Consider the following 25703-nt stretch of genomic DNA (forward strand, 5'->3'; position numbering starts at 1 on the left):
AGACTCACGCCCATCGAGTCAGTGATGCCATCCAGCCATCTCATCCTCTGTCATCCCCTTCTTCTCCTGCCCCCAATCCCTCCCAGTATCAGAGTCTTTTCCAATGAGTCAACTCTTCGCATGAGGTGGCCAAAGTACTGGAGTTTCAGATTTAGCACCATTCCTTCCAAAGAAATCCCAGGGCTGATCTCCTTCAGAATGGACTGGTTGGATCTCCTTGCAGTCCAAGGGACTTTCAAGAGTCTTCTCCAACACCACAGTTCAAAAGCATCATGTAATCATTGGTACAGAATTTAAGGGAAAAACATATTCTTGAGCAGGATGAGTTGTTTTGTTATGTAATCATTAACTCTGGGCTTAGAGAAAAAAAAAGTTTGTCCTTTTCTCCTCCTTGAAAGCTCCAGACTCTTACTCCTCCTCTTCCTCCTCCTTACCACCTGAACATAGTCTTATTTAAAAAAAATAAAAATCTTAGTTCACAATACATAAAAATTAACTTTAAATGAGTCAAATGTATTAGTGAAAGAGATAAAGCTGTAAAATTCTTATAATAAAAAATAGAGTAAAATTTTAATGATCTCAGATTTGGCAGAGTATTATTAGGACACCAGAAGCATGAGCTACAAAAGTAAAAAAAAAAAAAAAAATAGACTTCATCAAAATTAACTAATTTATGCTTCAAAGGATATCACCAAGAAATGAAATTATAACACCAAAATTGGGAGGAAATATCTATAATCATCTATATGATAAGAGCCTTATGTCTAAAATATCTAAAATAATAGAAAGACACACACACAAAAAAAAACAGTTAAAAATAACTGAGAGATCTGAATAGACATTTCTTAATCACACAAATAGCCAATACGAATATGAACAAATGCTTGTCATTAGTGAAATGATAGTCAGAGCCACAATGAAATATCATTTCATGCTCACTAAAACAGTTAGAATTAAAAAATGAAACAAGTGTTGTTGAGAAGGTGGAGAAGCTAGAATCCTCATACACTACTGTGAGAATATAAAATTTGAAGCTATTTTGGAAAAGTCTGGCAAAATTCTTTAAGCAGTTAAGCTTAGAGTTCCTGTATAATCCAAGAATTCCATTCTAAAATAAATATCCAAACGAAGGGAAAATGTGTCCATACAAAAATATATACAAGAATATACATACCAGCATTATATGTAATCAGTTATAATTCAGGTCAGTCGTTCAGTCGTGTCCAACTCCCTGTGACCCCATGGACACAATCACCAGTCCCCGGAGCCCACTCAAACTCTTGTCCATCGAGTCAGTGATGCCATCCAACCATCTCATCCTCTGTCATCCCCTTCAAACTTTCCCAGCATCCAGGTCTTTTCAAATGAATCAGCTCTTTGCATCAGGTGGCCAAAGTATTGGAGTTTCAGTTTAACATCAGTCCTTCCAATGAAGATTCAGGACTCATTTCCTTAGGATGGACTGGTTGGATTTCCTTGCAGTCCATGGGACTCTCAAGAGTCTTCAACACAGTTCAAAAGCATCAACTCTTTAGCACTCAGCATTCTTTACAGTCCAACTCTCACATCCATACATGACTACTGGAAAAACCATAGTCTTCACTAGATGGACCTTTGTTGGCAAATTACATTCATCAGTTCAGTTCAGTTCAGTTGCTCAGTCATGTCCGACTCTTTGCAACCCAATGAACTGCAGCACACCAGGCCTCCCTGTCCATCGCCAACTCCTGGAGTTCACCCAAACTCATGTCCATCGAGTGAGTGATGCCATCCAGCCATCTCATCCCCTGTCGTCCCCTTCTCCTCCTGCCCCCAATCCCTCCCAGCATCAGAGTCTTTTCCAATGAGTCAACTCTTTGCATGAAGTGGCCAAAGTATTGGACTTTCAGCTTTAACATCAGTCCTTCCAAAGAACACCCAGTACTGATCTCCTTTAGAAGGGACTGGTTGGATCTCCTTGCAGTCCAAGGGACTCTCAAGAGTCTTCTCCAACAACACAGATCAAAGGCATCAATTCTTTGGTGCTCGTCTTTCTTCACAGTCCAACTTTCACCTCCATACATGACCACAGGAAAAACCATAGCCTTGACTAGACAGACCTTTGTTGGCAAAGTAATGTCTCTGCTTTTGAATATGCTATCTAGGCTGGTCATAACTTTCTTTCCAAGGAGTAAGCATCTTTTAATTTCATGGCTGCAGTCACCATCTGCAGTGATTTTGGAGCCCAAAAAAATAAAGTCTGACACTGTTTCCACTGTTTCCCCATCTATTTCCCATGAAGTCATGGGACCAGATGCCATGATCTTAGTTTTCTGAATGTTAAGCTTTAAGCCAACTTTTTCACTCTCCTCTTTCACTTTCATCAACAGGCTTTTTAGTTCCTCTTCACTTTCTGTCATAAGGTTGGTGTCATCTGCATATCTGAGGTTATTGATATTTCTCCCAGCAGTCTTGATTCCAGCTTGTGCTTCCTCCAGCCCAGCATTTCTCATGATGTACTCTGCATAGAAGTTAAATAAGCAGGGTGACAATATACAGCCTTGACATACTCCTTTTCCTATTTGGAACCAGTCTGTTGTTCCATGTCCAGTTCTAACTGTTGCTTCCTGAACTGCATATAGGTTTCTCAAGAGGCAGGTCAGGTGGTCTGGTATTCCTATCTCTTCCAGAATTTTCCACAGGTTATTGTGATCCACACAGTCAAAGCCTTTGGCATAGTCAATAAAGCAGAAATAGATGTTTTTCTGGAACTCTCTTCCTTTTTCCATGATCCAACGGATGTTGGCAATTTGATCTCTGGTTCCTCTGCCTTTTCTAAAACCAGCTTGAACATCTGGAAGTTTACAGTTTATGTATTGCTGCCTGGGTTGGAGAATTTTGAGCATTACTTTACTAGTGTGTGAGATGAGTGCAATTGTGCCATAGTTTGAGCATTATTTGGTATTGCCTTTCTTTGGGATTGGAATGAAAACTGACCTTTTCCAGCCCTGTGGCCACTGTTGAGTTTTCCACATTTGCTGGCATATTGAGTGTAGCACTTTCACAGCATCATCTTACAGGATTTGAAATAGCTCTACTGGAATTCCATCACTTTCACTAGCTTTGTTTGTAGGTGTGCTTTCTAAGGCCCACCTGACTTCACATTCCATGATGTCTGACTCTAGGTGAGTGATCACACCATTTTGATTATCTTGGTCATGAAGATCCTTTTTTGTACAGTTCTTCTGTGTATTCTTGCCACCTCCTCTTAATATCTTCAACAGAATGGGAAAGACTAAAGATGGGTTCGATAAAGGACAGAATTACATTCGTAGGAAAATCCAAAATAGGGACATTTGTTAGACCAGAAACTAAATTAGTGGTTCCTTGGGACTTATTCTTTTTCAGATTAATTTTCATTGTAGGTTATTTTAAAGTATTAAAAATAGTTCCTGTGCTATACTTTGGGGCTTCCCAAGTACCACTAGTGGTAAAGGCCCTGCCTGCCAATGCAGAAGATTTATAAAAGGCATGGTTTCAATCCCTGAATTGCGAAGATCCCCTGGAGAAGGGCACGGCAATCCATTCCAGTATTCTTGCCTGGAGAATCCTGTGGATAGAGGAGCCTATCGGGTTACAGTCCATCGAGTCACATAGAGTTGAACACAACTGAAGCAAGTGGTCCTTACTGGTTATCTGTTTTATATATAGTAGCATTTATCTGTTAATCCCAGATTCCTAATTTATCCCTCCACCTTGCTTTCCCCTTTGGTAACCCGAAGTTTTTTTCTATATCTATGAGTCTATTTCTGTTTTGTAAATAAGTTCCTTTGTATCATTTTTTTTCTAAATTCCATATACAAGTGATATCATATGATGCTTGTCTCTTTCTGTCTGATTTACTTCACTTAGTATTGATAATCACAGTCTCTAGGTCCATCCATGTTGCTACACATGGCATGAATTCATTCTTTTTTATGACTTAGTGTATATATATATATATATATATATATATATATATATATATATATATATAATGTCACACATCTTCTTTATCCATTCTTCTGTCTATGGACATTTAAGTTGCTTTCATGTCATGGCTATTGTAAATAGTGCTGTTATGAACACTGAGATGCATGAATCTTCTTGAATTAGAGTTTTCATCTTTTCCAGATATATGCCCAGGATTGAGATTGCTGGATCATCTGGTAACTCTATTTTTAGTTTTTTAAAAAACCTCCATACTAAAGACATACATTTTTTAAAGTAAAGAAGTGGAGAAAGATATGCAATGCTATCGTTAATCCAAAGAAAATGGGATAAGCTATATTAATTTCAGAAAATGAGAAAAAGTATCAGGGATATTACATTTTGATAAAATAATTTCAAAGATAATAAATCTTAATATCTATGCACCAGACAACAAAGCACTAAATTCTGAGGTAAAACTGATAGAATGACAAGGAGAAATAAAGAAATCCACTATGATATTTGGAGACTTTAAGATATTTTTTTCAATAACTAATAGGTCAAAAACAAGCAGAAAACAGATGAAAATCTGGGTCTCAGAAGTATCTATACCACTCAGTGAAGAAAGGCCTTCCTGGTTCCTACACACAGAACCTATGGTTTCTGGATTATTTGAGAGCTAACCAAATCAGTTCAATTATTTTGGCCCAAGTTTTCTTTCTTTTATGTTTATGAAAGTGTGCTATATTCATTCAGTTATAATTTTCTATTAAAAAGAAGTCTTTTCTGATGGTAATGGTTTTTTTTCTCTCTTGAACAAAGACTTTTAAAATACTTTAAAATATTTTTTCTTTTTTTAAATTATTTATTTTTTACTTTACAGTATTGTATTGGTTTTGCCATACATCAACATGTATCCAACACGGGTTTTTATATTAAGGTCAATTTTGTGGGAAATAGTGTTGATCTAGACTATAGAGTCTATATTATACTTGAATTGAAAGTTGCTCAGTTGTGTCTGATTCTTTGCGACCCCATGGACTTAGTCCATGGAATTATCCAGGCCAGAGTACTAGAGTGGGTAGCCTTTTCCTTCTCCAGAGGATCTTCCCAACCCAGAGATCAAACCCTCGTCTCCCACATTGCAGGCAGATTCTTTACCAGCTGAGCCACAAAGGAAGCCCAAGAATACTAGAGTGGGTAGCCTATCCCTTCTCCAGTGGATCTTCCCAACCCAGGAATCAAACCAGGGTCTCCTGCATTGCAGGTGGATTCTTACTCAACTGAGCTATGAGGCAAGCCCCTATATTATACTTGAAGTCATCTTGAAATCCAAATCCTTTTCATAAATTAAGGACCTCACAAGTTATAACTAATAACTTCACTAGAATGTTGTCTTGATGACCCTTTTAGTCTCATAAACATTTACTGCTAATTATTAAAATCATAGTTCTCTTAAGAATAGTCTAACCTGGATTTAGTGAGCATATTCCCTAGTATGTCAATATGAATATAAATCAAAATCATGTTTTTATTCTGTATAGTGAAAAAACACAGGTTACTATTATTGTATTATCATACTACTATAATACTATTGGACTTCCCAGGTGATGCAGTGGTAAAAAATCCACCTGGCAATGAAAGAGATGCAGGAGATGTGGTTTTGATCCCTGGGTCAAGGAAATACCCTTGATTAGGAAATGGCAAGTTGAAAGTGAAGGTGACAGTTGCTCAGTTGTGTCTGACTCTTTGCAGCCCTGTGGGCTATACAGTTCATGGAATTCTCCAGGCCAGAATACTGGAGTGGGTAGATTTTCCCTTCTCCAGGGCATCTTCCCAACCCAGGGATTGAACCCAGGTCTCCCGCATTGCAGGCAGATTCTTTACCAGCTGAGCCACAAGGGAAGTCCAAGAATACTGGAGTGTGTAGCCTATCTCTTGGAGTGGGTAGCCTATCCCTTCTCCAGCAGACCTTCATGACCCAGGAATTGAACCAAGATCTCCTGCATTGCAGGCTGATTCTTTACCAACTGAGCTATCAGGGAAACCCAGTAAATGGCAATCCACTCTGGTATTCTTTCCTGGATAATATCATTGACAGATGAGCCTGGATGACTACAGTCCATGGGATGGCAGAGTCAGACCCATTTGAGCATGCACTCACATAATACTACTATTATCTTAAAAACAAAATATCAATTTTAATATTTAAAATCAAATATCTACATTAATATGAAATCATTAACATAAAGAGGGGAAAGAGAAAGGTGTGTTTTAGAGTTTCTTTCAAACTTTCTGTTGGTTGAATTTCTTGAGGATTCTGTCACGAATCTGCTTGGTCTTGACACTATAGACAATGGGGTTCATGAGGGGTGGCACCAGCAAATAGACATTGGCCATGAACACATGGACAAATGGGGAAGCATTCTGCCCATAGCGATGGATCATAGATAGTCCAATCATTGGCGTATAGAAAGTGAGTACAGCACAGATATGAGAGATGCAGGTATTAAGAGCTTTCACTCTCTCTGTCCTGGAGGCTATACTCAAAACTGTGCCAAGGATGAGAATATAGGAAAGGAGGAGGAGGACTGAATCAAGTCCCATGGAGCAGATGACCACCATGAGGCCATAGATGCTGCTGACCCGACGGCTGGATACAGTTGTCTTGATGAGGTCTTGGTGCAGGCAGAAGGGGTAGGAGAGAATATTGACAGGACGATATTGAAGCCTTTTTAAGAGGAAGGAAGCTGGAAAGACCAGAGCCAAGGCCCTTCCAGTGATTGCCAAAGCAATCCCAATGATTACATCATTGGTTAAAATGGCTGCATAACGCAGGGGTGCTCGGATTGCTACCAAGCGGTCAAAGGCCATAGCCAAAAGCACAGCTGACTCAATAATTGAGAAAACATGAATGAAGTACATCTGGACCAGACAACCATTGAAAGAGATCTCCCGGGCATGGAACCAGAAAACGCTGAACATGGTAGGCAAAGTTGTAGTGGATAGGCCCAGATCAGTAAACGCCAGCATTGATAGAAAGTAGTACATTGGTTGGTGGAGAGAAGGCTCAGTTCTGATGATAAATAGAATGGTAATGTTCCCTGCAACTGAGGTGGCATAAACCAAAAAAATAGGGAGGGAAATTAAGCCATATCTGCTTTCCAGGCCTGAGAAGCCTGTCAGGAGGAAGCAGGGGTATAGGACAGAGTCATTGAAGACAGACATTGTGCTGATGTAGGCACCTTCAGTCTAGGTGGGGAGACAAAAACACAGAACAATTAGGGTGAAATGCACAAAGAAACAACGCTCTGATGTATTTTGCTCTGTTTACTATTTTCAATCACTCCTATGCTCATTATGTATAATTACCACCTGTATTTCTTATTTTACAACTTATTTAATTTTCTTCATTGTGCGTCTATTGAGAACATATTCTATTAAAGGAAATCTGGGTAAGCTAAAATATAGAGAAATATATTGGTCTGGCGAAATTGTTCATTCAGATTTTTCCCTAACATCTTGCAGAATAACCCAAATGAACCTTTTGACCAACCTAATATGAGAAATGCCTTCAGATACTTACAATCTAGTGGATAGAGAGAGCTAAAATTAAAATAAAGTGTTAGTTTAATGCAAGGCCCTTTAAAATACAGAAAGAGGAAACTAACAATGCAGAGAGGTCAGAGAAGATTTGCTAAAAGTAATTCTTGCATTAGGTCTCAAATGACAAACATGAGTTAGATGGAAACAAAGGACTGTGTTGGGTGGTCTATGCTGATCGACACACATGTAAATGCAGAGAGGTATTAATGTAATTGAAGGTAAAAGAGGTAAGTGACTATAATTGAATAAAGCTATAGGTTAGGGACAGAAGTCCCCTGTGCCTCAGAAGTAAAGAATCTGCCTGCAATGAAGGAACCTCAGGACATGCAGATTCAATCCCTGGTCTGGGAAGATCCTCTGGAGGAGGGCATGCAAACCCACTCCAGTATTGTTACCTGTAGAATCCATGGATAGAGGACTCTAGCAGACTACAGTCCATAGAGTCACAAAGAGCTGGACAGGACTGAAGTGACTTAACACATATGCATAGGGTATGTAGGCTTTTCAGATGGTTATTGGAATTAAGACTGCATATATGGACCAAAATTTCAGAAGGAATTTATGCATAAATATAAAGATCTTGGACATAATCTTAGAAGACATAAGAAAGACATTTTAACAAAAAGTGAAAAATTCAACCATATTTGTACTATATTAATGTCATATGACCCCCGATCTACCCTGTTGCACTAATTCAATTACACTTTATAGTTTCCTCTGACACACTTAAAAAAAAAAAAAAGTAAGTAAATAATTTCTTATCTCTCTATAGAGATCAAAGGAAATTTTCTCTCTGATACCATTTTCCTTCCTTTGTAGGAACAGATTCAACTAGAATAATTGCTTTATATATTCTTGTCCTGTGGTTTATATACTATGCTAATCATAGCATATTAAGTAATACTGGTCTTTTACATCTCCATTTATTTCCTAGCTTTTTATATCACAAATTTCTCCTGATATCTTTTATCATCACTGAACGATAATTGTCATCCCTTTGAGTCTTACACACCCTTATTTTCTTTGTCCTTGATACCCTTCCTCAAATCTTTGAATACCTTCAGAAATTCCATCCTGCCTACATATTCCAGGTCTTCCCTCTAAGATCACTTTCTCCTACTTTGTAGAAAAGTCTCTGACTTAGTATACTCCTAGTCCATTTTCCATAGAGGAGTCCGTCTGATACAGATGTAAGCAGTCAGCTCCCAGTGGCTGTTTCTCCAGAGTAACAGAAAGTCTGGAGATAATTGTCATTCACAGGTTCTGTCACTTTGGAAGATTAAGAAAATTTTTGAGCATAAAATTGGGAACTGTATAACTTTATATAATATTTAAAAGATTTAAGAAAATATATCTGAAATTTTGGCACAGTTTCCAAGACCTAGGAGACACTTGGGGCTTAAGTGAAGCAAAATGGTAATGGAAATGCTGAAGTAGCCACAATCTTAAGCATATCAGCCTGTGCACCAGTAACCAAAATCAGGTGTAACCTGGAGTGCCCAAGTTATCACTTATAAGATGTTATTCCTCAGGGCTTTTCTTCAGAATCATTTTGCTTAATTCTCTTTTTGGCTTGTATTTTAAGAGCTTATGGAAAAACCTAAATGATCTTTTTGGCCAACCCAATAATATTGCCAAGTGTGCATGATTTTCGAGAAGGCAATGGCACCCACTCTAGTACTCTTGCCTGGAAAATCCCATGAATGGAGGAGCCTGGTAGGCTGCAGTCCATGGGGTCGCAAAGAGTCGGACATGACTGAGTGACTTCACTTCTACTTTTCACTTCCATGCATTGGAGAAGGAGATGGCAACCCACTCCAGTGTTCTTGCCTGGAGAATCCCAGGGATGGGGGAGCCTGGTAGGTTGCCATCTATGGGGTCGCACAGAGTTAGACATGACTGAAACGACTTAGCAGCAGCAGCAGTGCATGATTTACTTGAGAATGAGATAGAGGGGATACTCAAATCATCATTGTTGTCATTTTTAACATTATAGTTTCTAGTTAATATCAGATAGCAGTGTTTTCAGAAACCAGAGATTTTAGTACATGGGTCCCATCATATGTTCTATCTATGCCTGGACATGAGTTAATAATACCATCCCAGAGCTCTTCTGAGAAGCCTCTGAGGACAATTGCTTGGGACAATTGTCCCTTTCAGGGACATGACAATCTGTACCTCTGACCTATCCCAAAACAGTGATTTCACACAAGCTATGGTCATCCTATCACTTGACTTCTCTTTCTACTTTCTAAATTCTTAAAATATATTAGATATTAATTCATTACTCATTTTTTCACCTTTGAAGACTTCTTTCAGGTGTAGACGGGTTGGCTGGATCTCCAGTCTGCCAAGCCCGGGAATTTCTTACAGGTAGAGAAAGCCACTGAATACCGGCATAAGAGAATAATAAAAATACAGTGGATCTTGATGCAGATAGTTCTTCAGGGAATCATAGGTGTCCTGAGCAGGGCATTTGCAACTCCAGAGCCAAGATAGCATATTTTTGTGTTCAAGGTTCTTGGCTCTGCCCAGCGAGGTGCTTGATCAGCACTACACTTTGGTGCTTTTAAATACACTAAAAGGAATGTCCCCCTTTGACTAGTCCATTCCCTCAGGACTAATTTTTTTTTTTCCCCTTAATGTGAACTCCAGGGAAGGTAAATGATGTCACTGCCATTGAAAGACTGTCTTCTGCTCTGGAAAAGGAGATGATCATGCCAAATTCCCAATCTGGGAGTCCAGGCTCAGAAGCAACTGAGAACACCTGGTGGAGTAGGAAACCTGAGCTGTCACTGATAGAGTGCTAGGGACTCAGAGTGAACGAGTCTGAGAGTTAAAAAAACCCCACGGGAACCCTGTAATAGGGGTTCTCTAAAATATTGTGATATTTACCTTCAGGAGTTTTTCTAAGTTTCCATAGTAAATGTGAGAAAAATTCCCTTGTGCTCCCTGTAGGGAGAAGGGGAAAGGGACCATTTTGAAGTATGCCAGAGCACTTGTTCTTTTCAAGAAGGCCAGTCGTAGGGAGAAACTAGTTAATCAGAGGCTAAACTGCCAGGGCATCATCAGCTCCTAACTGTCCTGGGGGAAGGAATACCCAACTCCAGCCTGCACTAGCCTTCCTATTCCATGTAAGGGAGAGAATTAAAAAATAAGAGAAACACTTGTGAAGTTCTCAGTCCAGGGGCTCTGTGAACTCTTTAGACTCACTAAAAGACTGAGACACAATCACAGGACTACAGGATGCTTTCCCTCCCCCATGCCTTACCACACATTAACAAGTGTCTATTTAAAGCTGTTCCTTTTATCTGGTACATAATGTCCAGCTATCAAGAAAAAAATACACAGTCCTTTCTCTTCTGGAGTAATGTATGTGAGAGAGGTTTTGTTTTGCTTTTTTTTAGCTTTTTATTTTGCACTGGAGTATAGCCAGTTAACAGTGCTATAATAGTTTCATATGGACAGCAAAGGGACTCAATCAAACATATACATGTATCCATTCTCCCCCAAACTTCCCTCCCATCCAGACCACCACATAATATTGAGCAGAGCTCCATGTGCTATACAGTAGGTTCTTGTTGATTATCCATTTTAAATATAACAGTGTGTACATGTCCATCCCAAACTCTCTATCACTTTCCTCCATCATTCCCTCCCTCCTGCTCCTGCCTTGGCAACCATAAGTTTGTCCTCTAAATCAGTGAGTTTGCTTCTATTTCAGTTTAATGAACTTAATAAACATATTAAATTCATTTGTGTCATGTCTTTTTAGATTACCCATATAAGGGATTTCCTTCTCTCTCTGACTTACTTCATTCAGTATGATACTCTCTAGGTCCATCCCACATTGCAGGTGGTCTCCCACATTGCAAGTGGCTTCTTTACCAGCTGAGCCACTAGGAAAGCCCAAGAATACTGAAGTGGGTAGTCTATCCTTTCTCCAGTGAATCTTCCTGACCCAGGAGTAGAACCAGGGTCTCCTGCATTATTGGCAGATTCTTTACCATCTGAGCTACCAGGGAAGCTAAGCTCCATCCATGTTGCTGCAAATGGCATTATTTCATTTATTTCAAATCTGAGTAATATATTCCATTGTATATATGTATATATACCACATCTTCTGGGCTTCCCTCATGGCTCAGATGGTAAAGAATCCACCTGCAATGCAGGAGATCTGGATTCAATCCCTGAGTTGGGAAGATCCCCTGGAGGAAGGCATGGCAAACCCACTCCAGTATTCTTGCCTGAAGAATCCCCATGGACAGAGAAGCCTGATGGGCTACAATCTATGGGGTCACAAAGAGCCAGACATGACTGAGCAACTAAGCACATACATACCAAATCTTCTTAATCCATTCCTCTGTTGATAGACATTTTGGTTGTCTCTATGTCTTAGCTATTGTAAGCAGTGCTGCAATGAACACTGGGGTGCATGTATCCTTTTGGATCATGTTTTTCTCTGGATATATGCCCAGGAGTGGGATTTCAGGGTCAAATGGTAGCTCTATTGTTAGTTTTTGAAGGAACTTCCATACTGTTCTCTGTAGTGGCTGCACCAAGTCTTAAACTTCTCCTGGAAGTTGGAGAATATTATTAACACATGCTCTTTTTTTTCTTCATTCTGCCTCTTCTTGGAATACCTTGTCCAGTGGTGTGCTGGTAAACACTTAATGACTTAACCAGTCATTAAGAGTAAAGTACAAAGTACTTTGTTTTCTAGAATAATGTATGTGAGATCATTTGTTTTTGTTTTTTCCCTTTTTTATCTTTTTAGTTTTCACTGGAATATAGCCAATCAACAGTGTTGTAATAGTTTCAGGTGAACTGCAAAGGGACTGTCATTCTCTAGGAGAGTTTTGAAAAGCCCTGATGTGTAGTGTCTGTCAGTTTCTGTTGTGGAAATACTCCCATCATGACCAACTTCAAACTACCAATGTGACATTACAGAACATGGAGTTGAAATGAGATATGCATGGTTAGCTTTCATAAGGCAAAACCAGCCAGCTTAAGCATACCAATTTCTTTCACACTTTGTTCAGGAGGTAGGACTGAATTTGACCCATGAGGCACTGCTGAGTGTCAACTACCACAATACCTGATTCCTTAACCCCCAAGTAAAATTGGCCACTCTTTAATAACAATGTTTCAATGACTTCTGTTAATTTTTCTAAGCTTTCTACATGTATACTTCTATTAAATATTAATTTCTTAACATTTAGATCACCCATTCCACTTTTTATATATCCACACTATTGAAAGCAGTAATTGCTATGACATGTGTTTCATGTTTCTCAGTATATATTTATTGGGAGCATGAAAAGACAGTAGTGTTTATACTAACAAATATTTTATGAACATTCATCCTGACTGGGGAATACCAGCCCCATGGTGACATGTTATTATACTAGAAATGACCTCATGATAAAAAAAAAAATTGCAATACAGCTAAAAAGAAACTGAATATATAGGAATAATAAAATATCACTGATGAAACCATATGTATGTCATCTTAATGAAAAAAAAAGTAGCAAATTATTGACAATAAGGGAACTGAGAATGACACTAATATTAGCAATCCACACAGACATGAAGAAGAGGAAAGAATACTATTAAAAAATGAGAGTGATTATCATGCACCAATCCCAATCCACTCACAGATTTAGACATGGAATTCTGAGCTATAGTACTGAACAGGAAACCTACACATTTGCCCAGGTATTTAGACATGTGCTATCAGGATTTCTTGGGCAACTCCATGTGTCTGCCCCAGCATTTGATGGCAAGTTGAAGGAGCAGATAGACCTACAGTGGGGTTGGGAGAAAGAACCCATCTTTCTCCCAGTGCCAGCAACACTGAGGCCTCCAGGAATGTGAATGTGTGGATGAAGAAGAGCTGGACATAGCAAGCACTTGCCTGGATCTCCCAAACATTATCTCCAAACATAGCACAGCAAGCATGATGGGAAGTGTGGATAGGCACATACTTAGGTCAGTTAGTGCCAACCAGTGATGAGGTGAGGACTTATTTCATAGCCAACAGTGACTGTAGCAATTCAAATTCCTTCCAGGAAGACAAGTTCCAAACCTACCCCAAAAGTCAGAAATATTTTTGTTACAATATTGTGACATTTTGTCATGAGAAGCAAAATAAAATGGAGAAAGAGAGATTGATTCCTGAATTTTAGATCGTAAACATGAGAAACTTATGAACTTAGTTATATTACATAGTGAAAGTTATTATAATCATTAATAAAAATTTAATAATATTAACAAATAGTTAACTTTTTCAAAATAATCTCTTTTACATACATTATCATATATCTCATAATTACCTTGGGGATAGAAACAGTCATACTTACAATTTTGCTATGAAAAATATGAATTTCATAAGGGTTAATGATTATCTGAAATCATGTATATAGGAAGGGAAAGAATTAGGAATTTAACCAGATGACCAGCCTTCAATAATTTACTTCTCATCTACTTGAGAAGCTGCCTTGTGATTTTCAGTGGGAAAACCAAAGGTTAGAGGTACTTAAAACCTCCTCCTTATCCCAAACTTGCAGAGAATTCCTAGACGAATCTGCTTTGTCCTGATGCTGTAGACAACAGGGTTAAGCACTGGGGGAAGAAGCAGGTATATGTCCGCCATAAGGATGTGGATTACGGGAGACAAATGCTTCCCAAAGCGATGGACCATTGATACCCCAATAACTGGCACAAAGAAGATGAGCACCACACACATATGAGACACACATGTGTTGAGTGCCTTTAGCTGCTCCTCATGAGAGGCGATGCCCAGCACAGCCTTCAGAATCAGGACATAAGAAAGCAGTATAAAGACAGAATCCACGCCCAGTGTGGCAATAACTACACTCAGTCCATAAACACTGCTGATCCTGGCACCTGAACAGGATAACTTCAGAACATCCTGGTGCAAACAGAAGGCATGGGAGAGGGCACTGGCATGGCAGTAGTGATAGTGTCTCAGCAGCAAAGGTGTGGGTAGTACAACTCCCATGCTTCTCAGCAAGCAGGCCAAACCAACCTTACCTATTACACTGTTGGTGAGGATGGTGGTGTAGTGCAGTGGATGGCAAATAGCAACAAAGCGGTCGAAGGCCATGGCCAGCAGCACTGAGGACTCCAGGAATGTGAAAGTGTGGATGAAGAAGAGCTGGGCATAGCAAGCACTTGCCTGGATCTCCCGAACATCCAAACACAATACAGCAAGCATGGTGGGCAGTGTGGACAAGGACATACCTAGGTCAGTTAGTGCCAACATAGAGAGAAAGTAATACATGGGCTGGTGGAGTGAGGACTCTGTCCAAATAACAGAGAGGACGGTAGCATTACCAATAAATGCTAACAAATATGCGAGGCAGAATGGGATGGAGAGATGTGAATGAACATACTCCAGTCCAGGAAAACCCCTCAGAATAAATATAGGTTCCATAGTATCACTGTTATTCCAGACCACCATGGTGACTCTTGAAAAACAGGAATATTTTCTGTTTCCCTGCTTTATTACTCAAAGTTACCCCTGATGAACATAAGCAGAACCATCAGTATATGATACACCTTTCCTCTAATCTCATAGAGGAGATTACCTCTTACAGTTCTTATGTAAGAAACATTTCCCAGTAGTCAAAGGCATAAAATTCTAGAACAACAGTGTGTACCCCACAAGTCTGGTCATCTCTGACAAAAGCTTTGATGGATTTTCACTGAAGACACTAAAAAATTAAACAGCAAAAGAGCAGAGAAAGAAATATTTACTATATATTATAAAATAAAAATAGAGAAAATTCAGAGTAAATATCTATGGATTTTCGTAAGCTTCCTATCAGTAATGTTCTTGAATTAATCATTTATTGTTTCTAGGCTATCTTTTAATCCCTGACAGCTGATTTGGCCCTAAAGGCTCACCATTAATTTAACTTCATATTTATTTAATAATGTATAATACTTTGAATTGAAAATATGTAATATTTTAATAGTAAAATAAGCATGCATTATATGGAAAGAAGGAATGGAAAAGGGTACATATGTATATTCATTCCCTCTTTTATTCCCTCTTTCCATATATATATGTATGTGTATATATATATATATATATGTAAGAGGGAATATATATGTATATATACATAAAGTAAAGTGAAAGTGAAGTCGCTCAGTCGTGTCCAACTCTTTGCGACCCCATGGACTGTAGCTCACCAGGCTCCTCCATCCATGGGATTCTCCAGGCAAGAATACTGGAGTGGGTTGCCATTTCCTTCTCCAGGGGATCTTCCCCACCCAGGGATCGAACCCAGGTCTCCCGCATTGCAGGCAGACACTTTAACATCTGAGCCACCAGGGAAGCCCCCAGTACGTAAAATAAGGTCTCTGTTATTTTTGAAGCTCTTTCTATATGCCTTCCCACAAAACAATATTAAAATATATTTACTTCAGACATCTAGTACATGTCATGTGTCTTTAATTAGTAATAATTTGCAATATATCCTCTTCATTTCTATGTATCATCTCTTGCTTTTTTTTTTCCTCTAAATGCGGTTTCTACATAATCACATTTTACAAAATATTCTGTCAAGTATTACTGGATAATGAAGATGTAGTACATATGTACAATGGCATATCACTCAGCCATAAAAAAGAACAAAATAATGCAACATGCATGGACTTAGAGACTATCATACTTGGTGAAGTAAATTAGACACAAAGACAAATATACTACTCTACCTCTGATATGTAGAATCTGAGGGGAAAAAAAAGGTACAAATGAACTTATTTATAAAACAGAAGTAGAGGCAGGGATATAGAAAAAAACATGGTTACCACGGGATAAGTGAGGGGAAGGGGTATATTGAGAGATTGGGATTGACATATACACAATACTATATATAAAATAGCTAATAAGAACCTGCTGTATAGCACAGGGAACTTTGCTCAATACCCTGTAATAATCTATATGGCAAAAGAATCTTTAAAAAAGAAAAAAAGAGAGAATATATATATATATGTGTGTAGTTGACTCACTTCACTGCACACTAGAAATTAAACAACACTATAACTCAACTATACTTCCAAAAACATTTTTAGAAAATAGTAACTGTTTTCCTAATTTTATGATGCTTGGCACCCACCTCTGAGAAACCATAGCAAACCCATCAATGCAGCCCAAGGCATTTACCATCAGTGGCTTTGGCTTTCAATAACAAACAAGTTCTTTTTCCCTTTTGAAAATGCAATTTTAACGTCTAGTTTTACTTTCCCTGAACAATCATCATTGTGCTTGCCTCTACTAATGCTGTGTATGCGATACCCTTGACTGATGGCATTGGGCACAGAAGCTAGGCCCTATGGGATAACCAGCCCCTTCAGTTCTCTGTTTTATTTAAGCCCTGTCTAAGCCTATTGACTGTCCTTGAGAAGATTCTTCACTTGCCTCATCCTTTAGAGTCTAGATATTGTCAGCTTCAGACATCTTCGCTACAATGTCTCAGCTTCTCCCTCATGCTTCTTTGTAGACCCTTAGTGTCTGACAGCTTAAAAACTGAAAATTCTCAGGCTCAACAGTCTGTAATTCCAAAGAGAACTTTGTCCTGGCATCTATAATGAGGAACAGAAGGAAATACTAAGCAAACTTTCTCTTCCTGAAATAAGAAAGATTTGTCACTTTCTCCCTTTTCCGCCGATGCAGCCATCTCTGTCCTCTTAGATTTGGACATCTCTCTGCTACTGTTTTCCAGCCCCAAGCAGTTTACACTGAACCTTCGCTATCTCTGTTGTCTAAGATGAAGCAGTCAGCCACTCACCATGTTCTGCATTTACCAATCAGAGTAATTGTCCAACACATTTATTTTTGTTTACCTTCAAACAACACTTTTTGCTTAATCTGAAAAATCTATTAAAATCTCTCATTGAATTTCTTTATTCTTCTTCCTTATTCAGAAATTTTGCTTTAATTTCTATTTAAATCTCAACTTATCAAAAGGCTCTAGATATTAAAATAGAAGTACAAATATAGAATGCACACATACAAAGATTATATTGTGGTCATATTAGAAGGTGATTTATTTTTCCCCATGCCAAAAATTATTCTATGCATTTTCCTTTTATTCTTCTAACCTTGATATAAATCACATTTTCTTTAATTCTCAGAGAAGTTACAAAAAGGTGAATCATTGTTCTTTTAAAATATTTTTCTCCATGCTCTAGATCCTCTCAGTGCAAACTGCAGCTTTAGAAAACTTCAGTGATTGGCCGGTCCATAGATTTAATTTTGGGACAGGCAAGAATATCCCTATTTACACTCTATTTTTCCTGCCCTTTTCTCTTACTGACTCGCCACCTATGATGTGTTTCACTTCTTCTCAGTCCCTTCATTATTGCCCTTTCTCTGTATATTTTCTTCTGCCATTCAATACATTTCATTAAACATAATTCTTTGGGTCATTTTGTTTATTTTAATGCAATTTAATCACAGTAAGGTGAAAAATAAATAGTAGGAAGAGACTGGACCAATGACAAGATTGTTTCAAAGGGCAGAAAAGACTCATGGAGAACAGTTACCTATTCCAAACAGTTAAGGGAGAACCACGGAGGATAAAACTATTTTATTATAGCCTCTCTAGCATCTTGCCTACAGTCTTCAATTACTTGTTCACTGACCAACCTATCTTAAAATTGTTGATAAATATTGAAGTAGGATTTAAGATGTCATATACTTCAAAATTGTTTACCTCTAAAGACAATGAAACTCCTGTTTTCATTCTTCATAAATTACACGTTCTTTCAATGATTTTTGGTCTCTTTAATCTTTGTATCTTAAACTGTGCCAAAATCTACCATTTATTTGTAATTAAAAAATTTTAAATTTACAAATAAGCCAATTATATCAATATGAATCCCTAATCATACAACCAGTAACTCATTTCCCAATGTTTCAGTTCCATACTGCTTTTCTCTGCCTAAACTTTCCTCCACTACAGGTAAAGTCACATTCTATTTTGGTTGATTTCTCTATTTTTTTTCAGCCTTGCTATTATCTTTATATTTCTTCTCATTTCTCTTTGTATTTCTGTGCTTTTATTTTTTGCCCTCTTTGCTTTATTTCTCACCCAAGAAGACTTTTCATCTCTGTCTGAAGATCAAACTTGAATGGATTCCAGAGGCTATAATTTTGATTCTCCACATAACTGAGGTCTTGAAAACCTTTGATTCTGTAAACAGTGAGGCTTAAATGTTTATACCATCTCTATATATATATTCCTGGTTTCACCTGAGATAGAAGCTTAGGGATTGGTTTCAGAGGCAACAGGATCCCTAGAGATGAAATGAATATAAACAGCCCTTAACTGTACTAAAAGCATGTGATCCTGAAATTTGTAAAAATGTGTCACTACGTTTATCCACATACCTCTCCCAGTCCTTTCAAATCTAGTTTTCACTTTTATAACGAGCATATAAGAATAAATTCATGATAATACTCTAACCCCCTTCTGTTTTAAGGTATTTCCTGCTTCTCACTGAACAGAGTTTTTCATTAGCTATGTGTTTCATAATCATACATTAAGCCTTAAGAGGATTCAAGTCTCCACATTAAGCTCTGTAAAGGCAAATTCCATTCTCTGGTTCATTACAATTTCCATAGTATTTAGGATGGAGCAGTTTTCCAATCCATTCTTTTTCTTAGCTTATATCTTGGTTATCTACCTCTTTGAATGTATTTATAGATTTTAGAAACAAGATCAATTTACACAAGATATATATGGGGACTTTTACTGAAATGTATTAAATCTATAAACCAATTTTGGAAGAATCGTAATTTGAATCCAAGAAATAGACCTCAATTAATTAAAGCTTTTATTTTTTTTTCAGTGCCATTTTATAGTTTTCTGCTATATAAAAAAATTACTACAGAAACTCAATTAAATAGAGTTGGGAGACCAGAGTGGGGAGCTCTCCTGCCATAAAATGATAGGAGAGCCCAAGAGGAAGAAGAAAAACTATTCTTCTTTCCTGACAAGGACTTAGCTAATGAAAAGTCATGGACTCTTTGTTTCCAATAGCTTTCCCATTTTCCTTTTTCTCTCTTGTAAAAGCTTTTTTCTTCCCTTGCCATATGGAAACTAGCACATGGCTCACCATTGTTGAAGACCCTGAATCACAATTTTCTGCTGATCCTTAACAAACTCATTTTGGCTGGAAAAATACTTGTCAGATCACTTATTTCAGGTCAACATTAAAAAGATAATATATATCTTATATTGTGCAAGTGTGTGCCCAGTCACTTCAGTCATATCCTACTCTTTGCGGTCTTATGGACTCTAGCCCACCAGGCTCCTCTGTCCATGGGATTCTCCAGGCAAGAATACTGCAGTGGGTTGCATTTCCTCCTTCAAGGGATCTTCCTGACCCAGGGATTGAACCTGCGTCCCTTTTGTCTCCTGCATTGGCAGGCAGGGTTCTTTACCATTAGCACCACCTCTTATATTAGATTTATTATTAAGTGTTTGTACTAATTTATCCTTATCTGAAGAGCATTTAAAATCATCTTTTTCTAAATCTTTGGTACTGATATATAAAAGTAAAATCAATTCATATTTGGTCTTTTTATGAAAAATTATTGTTTATTTTTATTTCTAATGAATAGTTTATATAACACTTAGGCCTTATTTTGTACCAATCACACTTTCATAAGTAATGCTAGCTTTTTTATCCCTTATTTCCAAACATTGTGTCTTTTACTATATTTATTGATGTTTTGTGACAGTCTCAGACTATTGATAACCAGTGTTGTTTCGGACTGGCCCTTGTGATTCCTAATATAATTGCAAAGCACCCTCAGCAAGAAGCATCAGGAAACCTTGAAAATAGGCGTAGTAATAATTATCAAAATGATAACTGCAATAGTAAGAGCAGCCACTTTTACCAGTCTTTAAGTGTCACAAGCCAGTTGCATGAGTTCTTGTATTTTTCTTCATTTTATAGATTAGGGAATTAAAACTCAGAGTTAAATCATTTGTCCAAAGTTGGGAAGCTTTAACTATTAGAGCATGAAGTTTTTACCTGTAATACATATACAGACACAAAAGAACACAAATAAATTTTATAAAAATTGCATGTGCTTAAGAAAACGTGAATCTGACTACAGACCCTAAAGCAGCCACCATAATATAGCTCCAGCTCTGTCTGACCATTCTGCTTCATGGAATAAGGAAGCCTTGTAGGGCATTAACCATAAATGACTCATGCATATGCATAATGGGAATTCAGTTGACCTCTCTGTGAATTAACTCATTTCAAGACTTACCTGTGGACTTTTCAGTCTCTGGGTACTGTTTCCTGATTTATCATTCCCAGAGGCCTCAGTTCTACTAAAAAGGTCACAGCATAGGAGAATTAGAATCATACTGTCATGATCAACCCTTGTGCCTAACAACTGGGACTGAAGTAGCTTCATCCTACATTCATCTCTTGTTTAACCCTGATATGTAAGTATCTGAAAACTGTCATGTTCAAATTATTAATTTTATCAGTGAAGAACATGAAGATGTGTATCTTATTCCTAATAAGCTATTATGCTTTTACTGTTTAATAGCTGCTTCAGTCTCAGGATATACTCAAGACCTGAAACAGTCTGGGTAATACTACCATCCTGACTATACACATATCACTCTACTTTTAATACAAAGATCAAACAGTTTCATTTAATAACTCCTATATAAATAGTGAACTTTATTCTAAATTTAAAGCCATTCTGTATGTGTTACTTAAACTACATTTTTCACATTTTTGAAAACAGGAGAATTGGGTTGTTTAGGCCCTTCTGAAAGAAAAACATACTGGAAAATTTTCTGTGTGGTTTTCTGCTTTCCTCTAAAGTCTCTTAAAAAAATAATAAAATAGCTTTTCTATAGAAATATAGTATTACCTAAAGAGAGTCATACTTTTTTTTTTTTTTTTTATTCAGGACAAGTAGAGGTTGATAATGATGAATGTATTATGTGCTTTTGGAAATTTTCTTATTATTTTGTTTTCTCTTCATTAATCATTAATCAAGTAGTTTTTAATTATATTAAGAAAACTGATATGAGCAGAGTTATTTATAGGATATGGTATAGAAGGATTTACAACTCAAAATTCAAAGTGTTTAAACTGATTTGCTAGATAACATTTGGAAGAAAATTGAAAGAGGATCAGAGTCTTCATTTAGCCAAAAAGGAACAACTTAACAGTGTGGGGAGAGGCATTAGCAAGGAAGGCTGATGTTAGAGACTGAACCAGGTGAGGTTAACAGACAAACCAGACAAAAGAGGGGCCCCAGGCAGCAAAGAAACATTCTCTTTCAACAGCTCACTTAGCTTTCATAGTGTGACACATCTGTCCTGGAGACAGAACTTCTAATCTCTACTTAACGGCATGATTACACAGACCAAACAAGCTTGCATTCTTGCACAATATCTGTTGGAATAAAACTTTTTTTTTTCCTTGAACATTTATCTCAATCCTTTCAGATTAGTGTCATGAGCAAATTTTGGGAATTGGAAGACCAAGTCTAACAAATAGCTCTCTGCTAGTAGTTCTATGACTTGACACAACTGGATTAGCAGTTTTTAGGCATTTAGGCAGACAAATATCACAATGGTATTAAGTCACTGTAACAAGTTTATTCATCGCCTTACTATGAATGAGTCTTCCAACATCTAAGGTGAGCAATATTCAAACACCTGCCAGGTTTTTTTCTCTTTCTTTTTAATGGATGTAATTTAAATTATCAAGTCTGGAAACTCCTAAGTGTTTCTTTCTAATTGTCTTTCTCCTTGACATCTAAACCTTAAGGGGAATAAATATCACTAAAATGTTATAGACAGCCTAGAAATAGTAGTTTGGATAGAGGGAAATAATTATAGCAAGTTGGAGGTGGAGTCCAATCCAGATAATCCAGTTCACGGAGCAGCTGCAACAACTCAGAAACAATTGAAGGTGGATTGCAATCATTAGAATTTGAGATTGCCAAAAAGAATAATTACAGAAAAGAAATAGTTAAGAAAGGGAACATGACCTTTTAAGAATTCTCCATCATGACAACAGGATTATAGTAACACAATGGTTGAAGATGTAATTAAAGATAAGAACAGTAGTACCTAAGAACTGCCTGAATATTTCAAATCTGAGGAATTTTATCAAATCCCTCATAACAAGGATTGATGATAAACTTGCAATTAGCTCTATTGTATTTTTGGACAAATTTGTACCTTAATTCATTATTTTCCAAAGAGCACATGAACAAGTAATTCTCAACAAAATTAATTTTTCCCAAACATAAGCATTAACAAATTATATTTCTAAAATTGTATCTAACATTTCATGGTGAATTTTACTCAGTGTGGTGAGCTGAATCATATATGTAAATTTCCACTACACACAAAAACATATAGCAAAAATAGATATAATAAAAATACATTGTTTTACTCCTTAGGTCAGACAACAAATATAAAATACATTATAGATAGATAGATAGGTAGATATTTTGAGATGCAATATAAAAACATATAACTGTGTTGAAACTGAATCCACAAACCCACTTGACTCCTGCTATAGAGACACATTGGTGGTTGGCAGCTCAGCACCTATATGAGACTCAGAATGATAGTGCCTCATGTTTGACAAGGAATCAGTTCAAAGTACCAAGTTAGTAACCCACATGGAGGGTGGAAATACCTGTTGTCACAACATGAGTGTGCTCCCAATAACCAGCTAGGTCTTGAGATTGTTGGGGAAAAATGGGCAACACTGCACTTAATTCTCCTTTGAAATAAGATCCCTTACCCATTATAAAAAGACATTACAATTTACAAACTTTAGGAAGTCAGAAGAGCCAACTACTACATCTAATCATGGAAAAGGAACAAAATAAATCAAGAAAGAAACAAGGAAATTTCCACTCAAGATGGGATTATAAGTAGAATTGCAAAACAAAGATGAAGACTAATACTGACAAAGATATTCTACAATTTCAATAATAAGAATATTTACCCATGAGAAAAGAAGTAAATCAAACTAGAGATGAATTTTGAAATTAGACAACCTTACTATTCTCAAAAAATTAAAGACCATAATAACAATACAAATAAATGAAAAATTATTGGGGGAATTGGTAGCTATAAATTGAAGTTGAGGATTATTAAAATAACTTTTATTTAAAAAGAAAAATAGAATAAATGAAAAAAAAACTCAATGGTTGTTAGAGACCAGACACATATAAAGACAGAATTAATAAATTAGATGGTAGTACTAAAGAATGCACCAAAATGCAACATAAATAAAGGAAGTCTTTGAAAATATGAAGCAATCTAACTAGTAAGTTAGCTGGAAAATGTTGAACTTTTTCTTTTTTTTTTTTCTTTTTTATTTTTTTAATTTTATTTTATTTTTAAACTTTACATAATTGTATTAGTTTTGCCAAATATCAAAATGAACCCATCACAGGTATACATGTGCTCCCCATCCTGAACCCTCCTCCCTCCTCCCTCTCCATACCATCCCTCTGGGTCGTCCCAGTGCACTAGCCCCAAGCATCCAGTATCGTGCATTGAACCTGGACTGGCATCTCATTTCATACATGATATTTTACATGTTTCAATGCCATTCTCCCAAATCTTCCCACCCTCTCCCTCTCCCACAGAGTCCATAAGACTGTTCCATACATCAGTGTCTCTTTTGCTGTCACGTACACAGGGTTATTGTTATCATCTTTCTAAATTCCATATATATGCGTTAGTATACTGTATTGGTGTTTTTCCTTCTGGCTTACTTCACTCTGTATAATAGGCTCCAGGTTCATCCACCTCATTAGAACTGATTCAAATGAATTCTTTTGGCTGAGTAATACTCCATTGTGTATATGTACCACTGCTTTCTTATCCATTCATCTGCTGATGGACATCTAGGTTGCTTCCATGTCCTGGCTATTATAAACAGTGCTGTGATGAACATTGGGGTACACGTGTCTCTTTCCCTTCTGGTTTCCTCAGTGCGTATGCCCAGCAGTGGGATTGCTGGATCATAAGGCAGTTCTATTTCCAGTTTTTTAAGGGATCTCCACACTGTTCTCCATAGTGGCTGTACTAGTTTGCATTCCCACCAACAGTGTAAGAGGGTTCCCTTTTCTCCACACCCTCTCCAACACTTATTATTTATAGACTTTTGGATCGCAGCCATTCTGACTGGTGTGAAATGGTACCTCATAGTGGTCTTGAATTGCATTTCTCTGATAATGAGTGATGTTGAGCATCTTTTCATGTGTTTGTTAGCCATCTGTATGTGTTCTTTGGAGAAATGTCTATTTAGTTCTTTGGCCCATTTTTTGATTGGGTCATTTATTTTTCTGGAGTTGAGCTGTAGGAGTTGCTTGTATATTTTTGAGATTAGTTGTTTGTCAGTTGCTTCATTTGCTATTATTTTCTCCCATTCTAAAGGCTGTCTTTTCACCTTGCTGATAGTTTCCTTTGATGTGCAGAAGCTTTTAAGGTTAATTAGGTCCCATTTGTTTATTTTTGCTTTTATTTCCGATATTCTGGGAGGTGGGTCATAGAGGATCCTGCTGTGATGTATGTCAGAGAGTGTTTTGCCTATGTTCTCCTCTAGGAGTTTTATAGTTTCTGGTCTTATGTTTAGATCTTTAATCCATCACAGAAGAAATCAAAAAAGAAATCAAAATTTGCATAGAAACGAATGAAAATGAAAACACAACAACCCAAAACCTGTGGGACACGGTAAAAGCAGTCCAAAGGGGAAAGTTCATAGCAATACAGGCACACCTCAAGAAACAAGAAAAAAGTCAAATAAATAACCTAACTCTACACCTAAAGCAACTAGAAAAGGAAGAAATGAAGAACCCCAGGGTTAGTAGAAGGAAAGAAATCTTAAAAATTAGAGCAGAAATAAATGCAAAAGAAACAAAAGAGACCATAGCAAAAATCAACAAAACCAAAAGCTGGTTCTTTGAAAGGATAAATAAAATTGACAAACCATTAGCCAGACTCATCAAGAAACAAAGGGAGAAAAATCAAATCAATAAAATTAGAAATGAAAATGGAGAGATCACAACAGACAACACAGAAATACAAAGGATGATA

General features: G+C 37.2%; 2 protein-coding genes across 2 annotated transcripts; both read right to left on the reverse strand.

Annotated features, from left to right (window-relative positions):
* Positions 1–6234: 6234 nt before the first annotated feature.
* Positions 6235–7176, reverse strand: LOC147358115 (olfactory receptor 51G2-like). Its single transcript, XM_086340437.1, has one exon. The coding sequence runs from the start codon at positions 7174–7176 to the stop codon at positions 6235–6237; it is 942 nt and encodes a 313-aa protein (XP_086196563.1).
* A 5440-nt stretch (positions 7177–12616) lies between these two features.
* Positions 12617–20028, reverse strand: LOC147358116 (olfactory receptor 51L1). Its single transcript, XM_086340435.1, has one exon. It carries the CDS (start codon positions 15038–15040, stop codon positions 14093–14095), a length of 948 nt encoding a protein of 315 aa, XP_086196561.1. The 5' UTR covers positions 15041–20028; the 3' UTR covers positions 12617–14092.
* Between the last annotated feature and the right edge of the window lie 5675 nt (positions 20029–25703).

Source organism: Bos grunniens, chromosome 15 (assembly GCF_055505025.1).
Source record: "Bos grunniens cultivar Pamir isolate PY7600 chromosome 15, Bosgru_T2T1.0, whole genome shotgun sequence".
Taxonomy (NCBI): Eukaryota; Metazoa; Chordata; class Mammalia; order Artiodactyla; family Bovidae; genus Bos; species Bos grunniens.